Source organism: Bos taurus, chromosome 5, assembly GCF_002263795.3.
Source record: "Bos taurus isolate L1 Dominette 01449 registration number 42190680 breed Hereford chromosome 5, ARS-UCD2.0, whole genome shotgun sequence".
In the NCBI taxonomy this organism is placed as follows: domain Eukaryota; kingdom Metazoa; phylum Chordata; class Mammalia; order Artiodactyla; family Bovidae; genus Bos; species Bos taurus.
This window is the reverse complement of record NC_037332.1, coordinates 7,509,620-7,523,049: the sequence shown is the minus strand read 5'-3', so window position 1 is coordinate 7,523,049 and position 13,430 is coordinate 7,509,620. Positions and strand designations below refer to the sequence as shown.

Genomic DNA, 13,430 nt, shown 5'->3' with positions numbered 1-13,430 from the left:
AAGAAGTTGCTTATAAAGTAAACTTGCTTATGACTAAGAATTTTCATGTTAGCTTTAATTTATAAATTCCAAATTATCAAGCAGGTTTATCATATTTTTACTTTGTTAAAGGCCATTTATGTTTTGCCTGTGAAATGTCTGTTCATGACTTTTGTCCATTTTTCTATTGGATTCTATGTTTTTTTCTTTTCTCATTGATATTCATCCTTTATTAGTTGCACATGTTGCATATGTTTGTGGTTTATGTGGGGTTTTTATTTTGACATTTTTATCTTGCTTATTTTTATGTGAAATCAATTATTTGGAATAAAAAGAAATTTGATCTAGATACCTTTCTAACTTCACATAGTAACTGCCTCTATTATTTTTGTGTAGTGTTTTAAAATGCGATAATTAGCTTTCTGAGATTTCTGGACTCTGTCCCCACCCCTCATTTTGATCTGGACCTTCTCTATTGTCACTTTATTGCCACATCCCATTCAGTTTGCTTCTCCTTCTGGAAGTTTCCCCTCAGAGTGGGGCCCTGTCTGGGAAGGAAGTTGTGGCTGGATAGTTTAATGAAGTCATGGGAACAAGAAAACTCCATTCCTTCCAGATAATGACCTTCAGCCCTGACTCTCCCTGCCTGGTCATAACCCTCCCAGCTCCAGCTGCTGCCTTCAGACAGGGCCTGTGTGTATTCTAGTCAGCGTCGTTTGGCTCTTTTGGGGTTATTCTGTTCTCAGTGTGATCAGATGTCCCACTACTACCCTCTGTTTCTTTGTACATGGATGATGGTATCAGTGGTAAAGAATCTGCCTACCAGCACAGGAGACACAGGAGATGTGGGTTCAGTCCCTGAGTCGGAAAGATCCCCTGCAGTAAGAAATGACAACCTGCTCCAGTGTTCTTGCCTGGAAGATTCCATGGACAGAGAAGCCTGGTGGGCTACAGTCCCCAGGGCAGCAAAAAGTTGGACTCAACTGAGCACACAGGCAAGCTAGTATAATTCTGATTCTTTGGCTCTTGACTAATTGTCCCTCACTACTTATACCTGGGGTTTGAGATGATGATACCTGGTATCAGCTTTTTTAAGTAAACAATGATCATTTTTTATGGCTTAGCTATCTAGTTGTTTTGTCTGTTTCTTGTGGAGATTTGGAAAGATTCAAAACCCATGTCCCTACCAATCTTCCTAGAACTGTTTTTACACTCAATATTTCATATCAGAAACTTAATATAACAATTATATATTTTTTATGACATGAAAACACAGGGCATCTAAAATTTGTGTTCATGTTTAACTTCCAAGGAACTCTAGTTTAGCATCTAGAACAGAGATGGTGAGCACAGATAATTTTAAGGGTTATCTCCTTGATCAAAGGTGCTAGCTAGGGAAAACTATACTAACAATGAATGATTGCTGTGAAGCTCTTTTATGTTTGTTTGTAAAAGAATAAACTTCTATGAGAGAAATATGGACAAGGAGACATGTAGACAACAGGGTCAGTATGTCAAGATGATTAAGAGTGCAGACTGGAGGCAAATTGTTTTCAAGTTCAAATTCAGCAATGCATGCATCAAGTAAGTTTGTATTTTTTTGGAATGCCAATGAGTTAACTTTCTGAGTTCTACCTAAAGCTACTTAATCTATCCGTGCCTCAGGTGTTTCATCTGTAAAATGGAGACAGTAATAATACGCTTACATCTTAACATTATGGTGAGATATAAATTAGTTAATGAGTTAGGAAGCACTGCTGTTAATAAAGTTAGTGGATCTGATGGAATTCCAGTAGAACTATTCAAAACCCTTAAGGATGATGCCATCAAGGTGCTGCATTCAATACGTCAGCAAATCTGGAAGACCCAGCAGTGGCCACTGGAAAGACTGGAAAAGATTAATCCTCATCCCAATTCCCAAGAAAGGTAGAACTAAAGAATGTGCTAACCATCAGACAAGTGCACTCATCTCCTATGCTAGTAAGGTCATGTTTAAAATCTTGCATGCTAGGCCTCAGTCAGCATTATGCGAACCAAGAACTTACAGATGTCCAAGCTGGGTTTAATCCAAGGAAGAGTCAGTCATGTCCGACTCTTTGCGACCCCATGGACACCAGGCTCCTCCGTCCATGGGATTTTCTAGGCAAGAGTACTGGAGTGGGTTGCCACTTCCTTCTCCAGGGAACTTCCCAACCCAGGGATCGGACCCAGGTCTCCCACATTGTAGACAGACGCTTTACTGTCTGAGCCACCAGGGAAGTCAAAGGAAGAGGAAACAGAGATCAAATTGCCAACATCTGCTAGATCATAGAGAAAGGTAGGGAATTCCAGAAAAACATCTACCTCTGTTTCACAGACTATGCCAAAGCCTTTGACTGTGTGGATCATAATAAACTGTGGAAAGCTTTTAAAGAGATGGAAATACCAGACCATCTTACCTGTCTCATGAGAAACATGTATGCGGGTCAAGAAGCAACAGTTAGTCTTGACCCGCATACATGTTTCTCATGAGACAGGTAAGATGGTCTGGTATTTCCATCTCTTTAAAAGCTTTCCACAGAATCTCCTTTTCATTGTCTTCTTAGGAAGTGAACACCCTGTCACAGCAACAAAAACATTTTTTAAGTATTACTTGTTAGACTTCAAGCACTAGCTTAACTTTGAGTATGTCCTGAATATTCGGTATACATGGTCAACAAATAAAGCAAAATGTAACACGCATTCCAAATTTTGTCTGCTCTTGTTAAGGATCTAATGGCCGAACTGTATGACAAATTACATGATCTTGGCATGTGTTAAGTTCAAATTAATGTAAAACAAACTAACAAGAAACTATTTCTATTTAAGTCATGTTTTTTATTATAGCTAGGCCTCAATTATCCTTCAAATGCACACTTACACTGTTATCTGATTGTTTATAATAAAGAATACTGTACCTAAAAAAAAAAAAACAAGCGACAGTTAGAAGCCTGTATGGAACAACTGATTGGTTCAAAATCGAGAAAGGAGTACGGCAGGGCTGCCTGCTGTCACCCTGTTTGTTTAGCCTATATGCTGAGCACATCATGAGAAATGCCAGGCTGGATGAGTTACAAGCTGGAATCAAGACAGGCGGGAGAAACATCAGCAACCTCAGATATGCAGGCGATACCGCTCTAACAGCAGAAAACGAAGAGGAAATAAAGAGCCTCTTGATGAGGGTGAAGGTACAGAGTAAAAGAGCAGGCTTAAAAGTAAATATTAAACAAACTAAGCTCACGGCATTGGGCCCCATTGCTGCTACTGCTAAGTCACTTCAGTTGTGTCCGACTCTGTGCGACCCCACAGACGGCAGCCTACCAGGCTCCCCCATCACTGGGATTCTCCAGGCAAGAATGGGCCCCATCATTTCATGGCAAATAGAGGAAAAGTGGAAGTAGTGACAGATTTCCTCTTCTTGGGCTCTAAAATCACTGTGGATGGTGACTGCACCCATGAAATCAGAAGATGTTTGCTTCTGGGCAGGAAAGCTACAACAAACCCAGATAGTGTGTTGAAAAGCTGAGATATTCCTCTGCCAACAAAAGTCTATACAGTCAACGCTGGTCTTCCCAGTAGTCATGTATGGTTGTGACAGCTGGACTGTAAAGAAGGCTGAGTGCCGAAGAACTGGCAGAAAACCAAAGAATTGATGCCTTCGTACTGGGGTGCTGGAGAAGACTCCTGAAAGTCCCTTCGACAGCAAGGAGATCAAACCAGTCAATGTTAAGAGAGATCAACCCTGAATATTCACTGGAAGGACTGATGTTGAAGCTCCAATATTTTGGTCATCTGATGCAAACAGCTGACTCATTGGAAAAGCCCCTGATGTTGGGAAAGACTGAGGGCAGAAGGAGAAGAAGGCATCAGAGGATGAGATGGCTGATGGCATCACCGATGCAATGCACATGAACTTGGGCAAACTTCGGGAGATGGTGAAGGACAGAGAGGCCTGGCATGCTACAGTCCATGGGATCGCGGAGTTGGACACGATCAGGTGACTGAACAACATCAAAATGAGTTAATATATGTAAAATGCATAGAGTATTCAGTTCAGTTCAGTTGCTCAGTCGTGTCCGACTCTTTGCAACCCCATGAATCCCAGCACACCAGGCCTCCCTGTCCATCACCAACTCCTGGAGTTCACTCAGACTCATGTCCATCAAGTCGGTGATGCCATCCAGCCATCTCATCCTCTGTCGTCCCCTTCTCCTCCTGCCCCCAATCCTTCCCAGCATCAGAGTCTTTTCCAATGAGTCAACTCTTCGCATGAGGTGGCCAAAGTACTGGCGTTTCAGCTTTAGCATCATTCCTTCCAAAGAAATCCCAGGGCTGATCTCCTTCAGAATGGACTGCTTGGATCTCCTTGCAGTTCAAGGGACTCTCAAGAGTCTTCTCCAACACCACGGTTCAAAAGCATCAAATCTTTGGCGCACATAATAAGTGCTATGTATATGCTGACTAGCATTACCAGCTATTTGTCCATTAGACTTTCTACATTCACTAAAAATAATTCTCATATCTTGAATATGAAGTAAAGCATTATGATTAGGAATAAGTAGTTTACCGTGTACATCCTTTTAACCCAATTCAGGTAACCCTACCTTTTCCAACGTTATGCATGCTTCAGTCACTCACAAAGTTTACTACAGGAGAAATGAGGAAGGGTCAAAGGAGGAAATGGCAACCCCCTCCAGTGTTCTTACCTGAGAAACCCCATGGACAGAGGAGCCTGGTGGGCTACAGTCCATGAGGTCACCAAGAGTCGGACATGATTCATGCCTGCACGCAGGGGAGAAGCAGGATTAAAGTATCCACCTCCCTTTTAAAAATGTCACTCTCCAGAATTAAATTACTTTGTGTTTGGGCCATTTAAAGTAGAATTTTAGGTTATATTCTTGGTCTAACTATTTATCACTGTGACACCTAGAGATAACTCCAGCTTCCACCCATTTAAAATATGCAATTTCCCCTCCAATTTTCTAGAGTACTCCTTTTTTTTTTTCCCTACATGGAGACTTTTTCAAAGATATTCATTATAAGTAAGAGGCCTTCCTCTGAGTAATTCCTAATTACTGGCAGATTCACATCCCCAAGTGTTTAAAATAATTTTGAGAAGAGAAAAAAAAGAGATAAGCCTTTGCATGCTTCAAGAAATTTTGAATTCTCAGAATGCCCATTACCTAATTTTCTCAGTTCTACCTGAAGTACATGAAAAAAAAAGAGAAAGTCCATTTCCATTTACTTCATGACATACCTTGCAGTTATATGAAGAGAAAATCCTAAATGAAACATCTTCATTCACTGCTATGCCTTTTGAGCCTTTTTCTGTCCATTTAATCACTAAAACATAGTTCTAAAAATTGGGAACAGACAGTTAACTTTGTGATTCAGTATTTCTTCATGAATTGTAGCACAGACATTTCTATGCCCTTTTTCTTAAGGAAAGTATCAGATTAACATTCCCCTGAGCATGTCTTCCTATCTCTTAGTTTCAGGCTGACACACTGGACCGCACCCTTCCGACTTCGACAGGGGCATAGCACGCTCAGAGCTGAGCGGTGAGGACGCAGAGCACACCCTGGGTGCCCCCACAACCCCAGCTGCCGCTGAACTGGGACCAGCGGCCCCGCCTCTGCCACGCTCATCACCCTCCTCTCGGGGTCAGGACTCGGTCACGTGTCACATTCCCGTGTCTGCACTCCACCACGGAAAAGAGAGCGTGCATAAGGCCAAGCACATCAACATCATCAGAGGGAGCTTCCAAACAAGCTTTGGGTTGTTTTTACTTTGTTTTTTCTTCATCTTCTACTTTAGTCACTGAATATGGGTGACTTGGGTGGGCAACACAACACACGCAGACACGAACGTGTACTTACAGACTCATTTGTGGGGCTGTTCAAGACCTCCTTTGAAAGACCAATAGTGAACAAAACCAGAGAACAGAAGTGAGAAACAGGTTTCCAGTGAGTCAGGAAACAAGCAAGAAGGAAAAGGGATATAACAGTATTTTTTAAATTTCTCATTAGAGAGTTCTGCAGAGACTAGTCAGCTCTTATCCAGGCAGCTTCCTCTTCCTTCTGGGCACGCAGCTGAATAGTGGTCCCTGGCTGCACTGACGATCAGATGCGGCCACCTCAGTTCTGCATGAGGGAATGTGCGTAGAAGTCATACCCCCACTTCCGGGCCTCGTGCATATGAAACATTCTTACACCCCGGTTCTCTATCTGTCATCTGCTATTTGAAATTAACCTCCAGGGTGACACTGGCTATCTGCCTGGGTAATAGCCATGTTATCTATCATCCTAGTCTGAAAGAATGTGTCTTATGTACACATTCCCTGACTGATGACCAGAAACGCCAGGAAGGGTTTTATGTGAAGGAGAAATTAACTTCTTTGTGTTAAGTTGCTGAGATTTTGAAATTTCTCGGCTACAGAAGTTACCTAATATAGCTCCTGAGTATGGGTATGCTGGTAAAATATATTACTATAAGCAGAACTCAAGTTTTTTTAAAAAATGCCTTCAAAACCCACTTATCTAAGAATGTATATACACACACTTACATATACATGTACATATATTACTATTCATTTATTGAATAAATGAACACATAAAAATATAAAAAAAAACTAACATGTGAATAATACATGGGCTGGTACTGTGTCCATATGTTCACCACTAAATACACAGTTCCTAGAATGTTGCTTTACACATAGGAAGAACTCAACAAATTTTTCTAATAGGTACATATGTAATTCATCTTATGATCTCTCTTCTCTATTATTTTCCCAGGATTCTTTCTTCATACCTCTCACAATTTCAACTATCTCCTATATGAGATCATACCCTATGATTATTAGGTTATTAATCATCAGGTTAATAATTTTACTGATAAAAATCTAATTGTGATGACACTGATAATTTACTGAACACTTACATTGTGAAAGACTTTGTGCTAAGGACAATTTGTGGGTTTTTCTTCATTCCTAACAATTTCATGAAGATTCTGCAATTTTGTCTTTATTACAGAGAGGAATTTGGATAAATTAAGCTCTCGAGGAGATCACAGACAGCACATGTTAGAAAGAGATTTAATTTAGACACTATGACTCCAGTGGCAACTCAACTACCTCCCACCCTAATTAACAATAACCTGTCTCCCTAATTCTAGCTCCTTACAAGCTCAAAGAAGGTGGCCACCAGGAGTGCACTGGTGGGTATCAGGATATCAAAGCAGAGCTATGAATCTGATCAAAAGTACTTTTGTACTTTTTAAGGTCTTGTCCCCATTCAAACAAGTTTTTCATGAATGAAGTCAGGAAAGGTTACTTGTATAAAGAATGTCTTCTGAGACTAGTCCTCTCAGAAGCATAAGGACAAAGAATAGGTCAAAACCCAGACTCACGTGAAAAATATAGATAAAGTTAATTGGAAAGTTTTTCCTTGTATTACAGAGCCTGGGTTTTGAGGTCAGATGTATCTGAGTCCCAATGCCATTTTAGTCTTTCCTTAGCTTTAATACAATTGGGGCCAACTGTGATCAGTTTCCTTATCTGTAAAACAGGTTTAAAAATACACACCACATAAGGGTTGTTAGTGGAGGGCTGGTTAAATGACAACGTCCTTAAAGAACGTGACAAGAGTGAAGTAGGTAATAAGTTTTCCAAGTGGCAACTACAGTCATTAATAGAAGTAGTTTTAATAGACTATTCTATTTCTGCCACTGGGGATCACCCTAAGATTGAACTAAATATTCCAAATTGCCAAAATACTTTTTGAGAGTTTTATATCACAATATTTTTTTTTTTTGGAATGTAATAGGAAACAGAAGGAAAACAAGCTAAGATGTCAACAAAAAAGAGAATAAACAGATGGAAACTTGCAAATGTAAAAGTTAGATCAGAGGTGCATAATTAAGAATACTAGAAAATATGTGTTCCTTAGAGCAGTTACAGGCAGCTTTGACAAGCCCCCCAAAAATCAAGCAGTTCAGCAAAACTCCTCCTGTCTCCTTCCCACGTCCTTCACTACAAAATCTGTGATTTAAGAAGCATGTGAAAATCACTCTGAAAAACATACGGCACATGTGTTTCTCTGAATTAACAATAGAAAAAATTAATGGATTATAATGAAAAGATTTTAGAGAAATTTTGGATATTTTACTGTTCATGAGTGATCAGAAAAGAAGCCTGAAATATCCCAAAATAATCTTAGATTTCTCACATTTTCTAACAACTTTATTAATTGTCCTTATATACTCCCTTCCTGGAGGCTTACCAGGTAGAACAGTGGTACAGAATCTGCCTGGCAATGCAGGAGACACAGTTTCAGTCCCTGGGTTAGAAAGATCCCCTGGAGAAGGGAATGTCAACCCATTTCAGTATTCTTGCCTGGGAAATCTCATGGACAGAGGAGCCTGGTGAGTTACAGTCCATGGAGTTGCAAGAGTCAGATAGGACTTAGCGACTATACAACAACAAATTCCCTTCCCATAGCTAATGCATCTCAGTAGACCACGCTCTTTACACAATTCTCTTGGAGCCCAGGGCCCAGGGCCACTTACCCACTGTTGATGTCATCAGTCCTGAGACTTTTCCCGAGGATATCACCATCGCTCATATATCCACCAACGTCGACTTCAGCAGACATGTCCAGGTCACTGCTTGCTTTCTCACTCATGTCAATCTGTGACATGTTTCCCAGTCGAGAGACAGCAGCTCGACGGAGAGGCGTAGTATACATGAACCTTGAGGGGTCCGTGTGGATGAATCTCCCAGTACCGCTGCGAGGGTAGCCGGCACCCAGGGACGGAGCATCTCCAGCCTGAAGTCGAGGGCATGCCTGGCCCAACCTCCAGGTCATGGGGGTGGGTCGACCTGTCAAGTTGGGTATGGTCCTGCCGTTCACTTCCGTTGTTACAGTACTGTCAAATGTTGTCTCCAGGGTGCTGTCAAATAAAATAGAGAAATCACTAGACACTGGCTCACCTGGGGCCATGAACCCAGAGTGTATGAGCACGCGAAGGCTTATGGTTGAGAGTCATTTCTTGGAGCGATGTCTACTTTCATGGAAGTCAAATTATACATTCATTTTGAGATTTCTAAACACCTCTGTAGGTATCAAAATGTAGGAAAGGGCATTCGCCACAGCTTTTTCTTTTTTGCTTTCCAAGAAAGGCCATCATTACATTTTAGGTAAAACAATGTTTCATATTCTCAACTAACCGTTAATTTAACTCACTGTAGCCTTCCTGGAACTCTTCTGGAAGTTAACGACAATTAGTCTGAGAGACTCTCTAACATGCCTCCTCAGATGCATTTTAACTACAACATCAGCCATTGTTATTTAAGGCAGGCCTGAAAATCCATTTAGCAGTGATGGTGGTAGTTCAGTAGCTAATTCACTCTGAATGGGAAATTATATGAAGAGATGGTTAGGAGTAAAAAAATCACTGGATAGGTGCTGAGAGGTCACCAGTTGATTGTCACATAAAATTTAAGCGAGAAAAGAGTAAAGGGAAACTAAAATCCCTTCTTTATCATTATAAGAAGTTAGGCGCTTGCTGTAATTTTTTCTTTACTGGCCCCCAAACAGGCAGAACTGAAGAAGACCTGTGGCTTATCTGGGTCCCACGAAGACTAGACATCGTCTCTTCTAAATTCTGCCTCAAATCTGCTATGTTTTTAACTGTTCTCATTCTTCTTGTTTCAGGGTCTTCACCTAGGAAAGTAACACAAGAATTTGTTATTCATGTCATTTATTGTGTATATATATATATGAGTTCCTTTCATCAAAACTTAAAATAATAGGTAGAAAATTCCAAATAACTATATAATCTGAAATTATATTTTTTTTTGTTCTACAAACAAAATGCAAATAGAAACAAATATAATGGTAAAAATAATTATTTCAAGTGGTGATAATATAATAATATTTCTTAGGTCTGAAACTCCAGTACTTTGGCCACCTCATCCGAAGAGTTGACTCATTGGAAAAGACTCTGATGCTGGGAGGGATTGGGTACAGGAGGAGAAGGGGACGACAGAGGATGAGATGGCTGGATGGCCTCACTGATTCAATGGACGTGAGTCTGAGTGAACTCCGGGAGTTGGTGATGGACACGGAGGCCTGGCGTGCTGCAGTTCATGGGGTCGCAAAGAGTCGGACACGACTGAGCGACTGAACTGAACTGAACTGATGAGCTTAATAGTTGCAAAATGAGAGTCACCAGCTCCATGTTTCTGAGCTTAATTTAAAAATCTGCAACTAATTATTTCCATAATCGCCTATTTCAAAGTGTGCTCAGAGTAGCTGAGATAACCTTATTATGTAGCAAGTATACATTTGGATTTAGGGGAATAAGATGGAGGCCTTTTCTCATAAAGCAATATCTTTTCAAGTCTTTCAACAGACTAATGAACAAAGATTCAGAACTTGATTTGTAATTATTCCTCCACTTTCTACAGGGAACCAGACCATGCACATGTGACACCAAGAGTTGGAACAAAGTCCTAAGCATCTAATCTAGGAACAAGTCTACACATAAAATAAACAGCTCTGCCAGGGTGACAAATGCTGGCCTTATACAACCTTAACATATCATTCGGGGGCAGAGGGGGCATTAAGCCAGTTTGTTTATGGCCATGCAATAAAGTCCAGGCCAGTAACCTTTTCAAGCTGGTGAATCTGGAAATAAGGAGAACCTGAAAAGGGAGGAGAGAAATCATAGTCTCCATTTTGTTCAATGTAGCTCAGGAGTATGTCCAATGATCAGGAATTTTAAATAAAAAGAAAGAAGGAATTAAAAAAAAAGAAAAAAGGCGAGAGGAAGGGGAATGAATGAATTAAGGAGACAGAAGGTAGGAGAGGGAGGAAGAAGAAGACAAAGGAGGGGATGGCAGGGAAGGAGATGCAAAAGGGAAGGAGGGAAAAGAAAAAAACAAGGAGGAAAAGTGAAGGTAGAAAACAGTATTAAATTATTCTGTATTAAATTCCAGAATAAAGACTGTAACATAAACAAACCAAATATCTACAATCTGTTTTAAGAATATAGGTAGATAGTCAACCTGTTTGCTTTTTTTTCACAATATTTATGCCATATTAAAAAAAAATACAGAAAAATTGTACCCATTTAACATTTATATGGACTTCCCTGGTGGCTCAGACAGTAAATTGTCTGTCTACAATGTGAGAGACCTGGGTTCTATCCCTGGGTTGGGAAGATTCCCTGGAGAAGGAAATGGCAACTCACTCCAGTACTCTTGCCTTAAAAATCCCATGGATGGAGGAGCTTGGTGCAGGCTACTGTCCATGGGGTCACAAAGAGTTGGGCATGAATGAGCGATTTCACTTTCTTTCTTTAACATCTATAGAGCATTTAACACCTATAATAGAAACTCACCATTGGTGGGGACATCAAAGATTCTCTGGCCTTACCTCTCAGCCAATGAAGGAACAAATCTTTGTCTCACTAGTCAGGTGGCCATGTGTATCTATCTGAAACCTCTAAGATTAGAAAGACTTCCTCTTCTCCAGTAAGAGCTGGTTCTTTCCAATATTAGACTAATTAGATCTAATTATAAAAACAACTCTGAGGATGAGTAATAATTTGTCTCCATTTAACTTCCACCCAGGGATCCCCATAACTCTGAAACCAAGAGAGCAACTTTACACTATTTTACCATGGTGGGCCCTCAAAAAGACAACTGCTAATTCCGTGGTCAGCCACACATTACTACCTTGTTCGTTTTTCTTCATTCTGGGTGATTGTCAAAGCAACCACCATTCTTCTGCCAGTCTGAAAATCTCTTCCTTTTAATTTACCAATTATTTGAACTGTTGACATATGATTAATAACTGTATTATTATTTTAAACTTAGAAAATATTGAGAAACTTCCCTAATTAACTATATGGAAGTTGCATGCATGTGTACACACACACACACACACACACACACACACAGAGGAATGTTACTCAGTCATAAAAAGAATGAAATAATGCCATTTGTAGCAACAAGCATGAACTTAGAAATTATCATACTATGTTAAATAAATCATATAGAGAAAGACAAATATCATATGATACCACTTATATGTGGAATGTAAAAGAAATGATACAAATAACTTATTTACAAAATAGAAGCTGACATAGAAAGCAAACTGCTGTTGCTGCCGCTAAGTCACTTCAGTCGTGTCCAACTCTGTGCGGCCCCATAGGCGGCAGCCCACCAGGCTCCCCCGTCCCTGGGATTCTCCAGGCAAGAACACTGGAGTGGGTTGTCATTTCCTTCTCCAATGCATGAAAGTGAAAAGTGAAAGTGAAGTCGCTCAGTCGTGTCTGACTCTTCGCGACCCCATGGACTGCAGCCTACCAGGCTCCTCCATCCATGGGATTTTCCAGGCCAAGAGTACTGGAGTGCGGTGCCATAGAAAGCAAACTAATGGTTATCAAATGGGAAAGGTTGAAGGGGATAAATTAGGAATTTAGGAATTTGGGAGTAAAATATACACACTACTATATATATAAAGTAAACAAGGACCTACTGTATAGCACAGGGTACTTCACTCAATATTTAGTAATAACCTGTATGGGAAAAGAATCTGAAAAAACTATGTGAGTATGCATACATTATATGTGTGTGTGTATATACATATATATATATATATATATATATATATATATATATATAAATTGAATCACTTTGTTGTACACCTGAAAACAACACATTGTAAATCAACTCTACTTCAATAAAAAAAGAAATAAAAAAGTCGCCCATTGTATCCTCATGCACATGGCATAAACTTTTCCAATCCTAATCCATGTGATTTCTAACCTAGGAGATTAATATGTGTTTAAATATCAGAACTGTATTTAACTTAGCCGTTAAGACTCTAATTACACCTTCTCCAGAAATTCTTCCTATTCTCCTCTTCATAAATACAACACAGCATATTTGAGAAATGGTTATAAAGAAGTCTATCTCTTATTTCCAAATAATCTGGCAGAACCCTGAAGGAAAAGGAAGGATTTATAAGAAAAATCTTAAAGGGTGACTACAGCCATGAAATTAAAAGACTCTTGCTCCTTGGAAGAAAAGTTATGACAAACCTAGATAGTGTATTAAAAAGCAGAGATATTACTTTGCCAAAAAAGGTCTGTCTAGTCAAAGCTATGGTTTTTTCCAGTAGTCATGTATGGATGTGAGAGTTGGACCATAAAGAAGGCTGAGCACCGAAGAATTGATACTTTAGAACTGTGTTTTAGAAGAGTGTTGGAGAAGACTCTTGAGAGTCCCTTGGACTGCAAGGAGATCAAACCAGTCAATCCTAAAGGAAATAATCCTGACTATTCATTGGAAGGACTGATGGTAAAGTTCCAATACTTTGGCCACCTGATGTGAGGAGCCAACTAATTAGAAGAGACCCTGATGC

The 13,430-nt window shown here is 40.0% G+C and overlaps 1 protein-coding gene across 7 annotated transcripts in view; it reads right to left on the bottom strand.

Annotated features, from left to right (window-relative positions):
* NAV3 (neuron navigator 3) overlaps nt 1–13,430 on the bottom strand; it is an 893,819-nt gene that overhangs the window by 160,687 nt on the left and 719,702 nt on the right. For all 7 annotated transcript variants that reach the window (XM_059886494.1, XM_059886491.1, XM_059886495.1 and 4 more), the window contains 2 exons: nt 9,611–9,719; nt 8,563–8,946 (listed from right to left, as the gene is read on the bottom strand). In XM_059886494.1, coding sequence (XP_059742477.1) covers nt 8,563–8,946; nt 9,611–9,719 — 493 coding nt within the window. The remainder of the gene's footprint in view (nt 1–8,562; nt 8,947–9,610; nt 9,720–13,430) is intronic.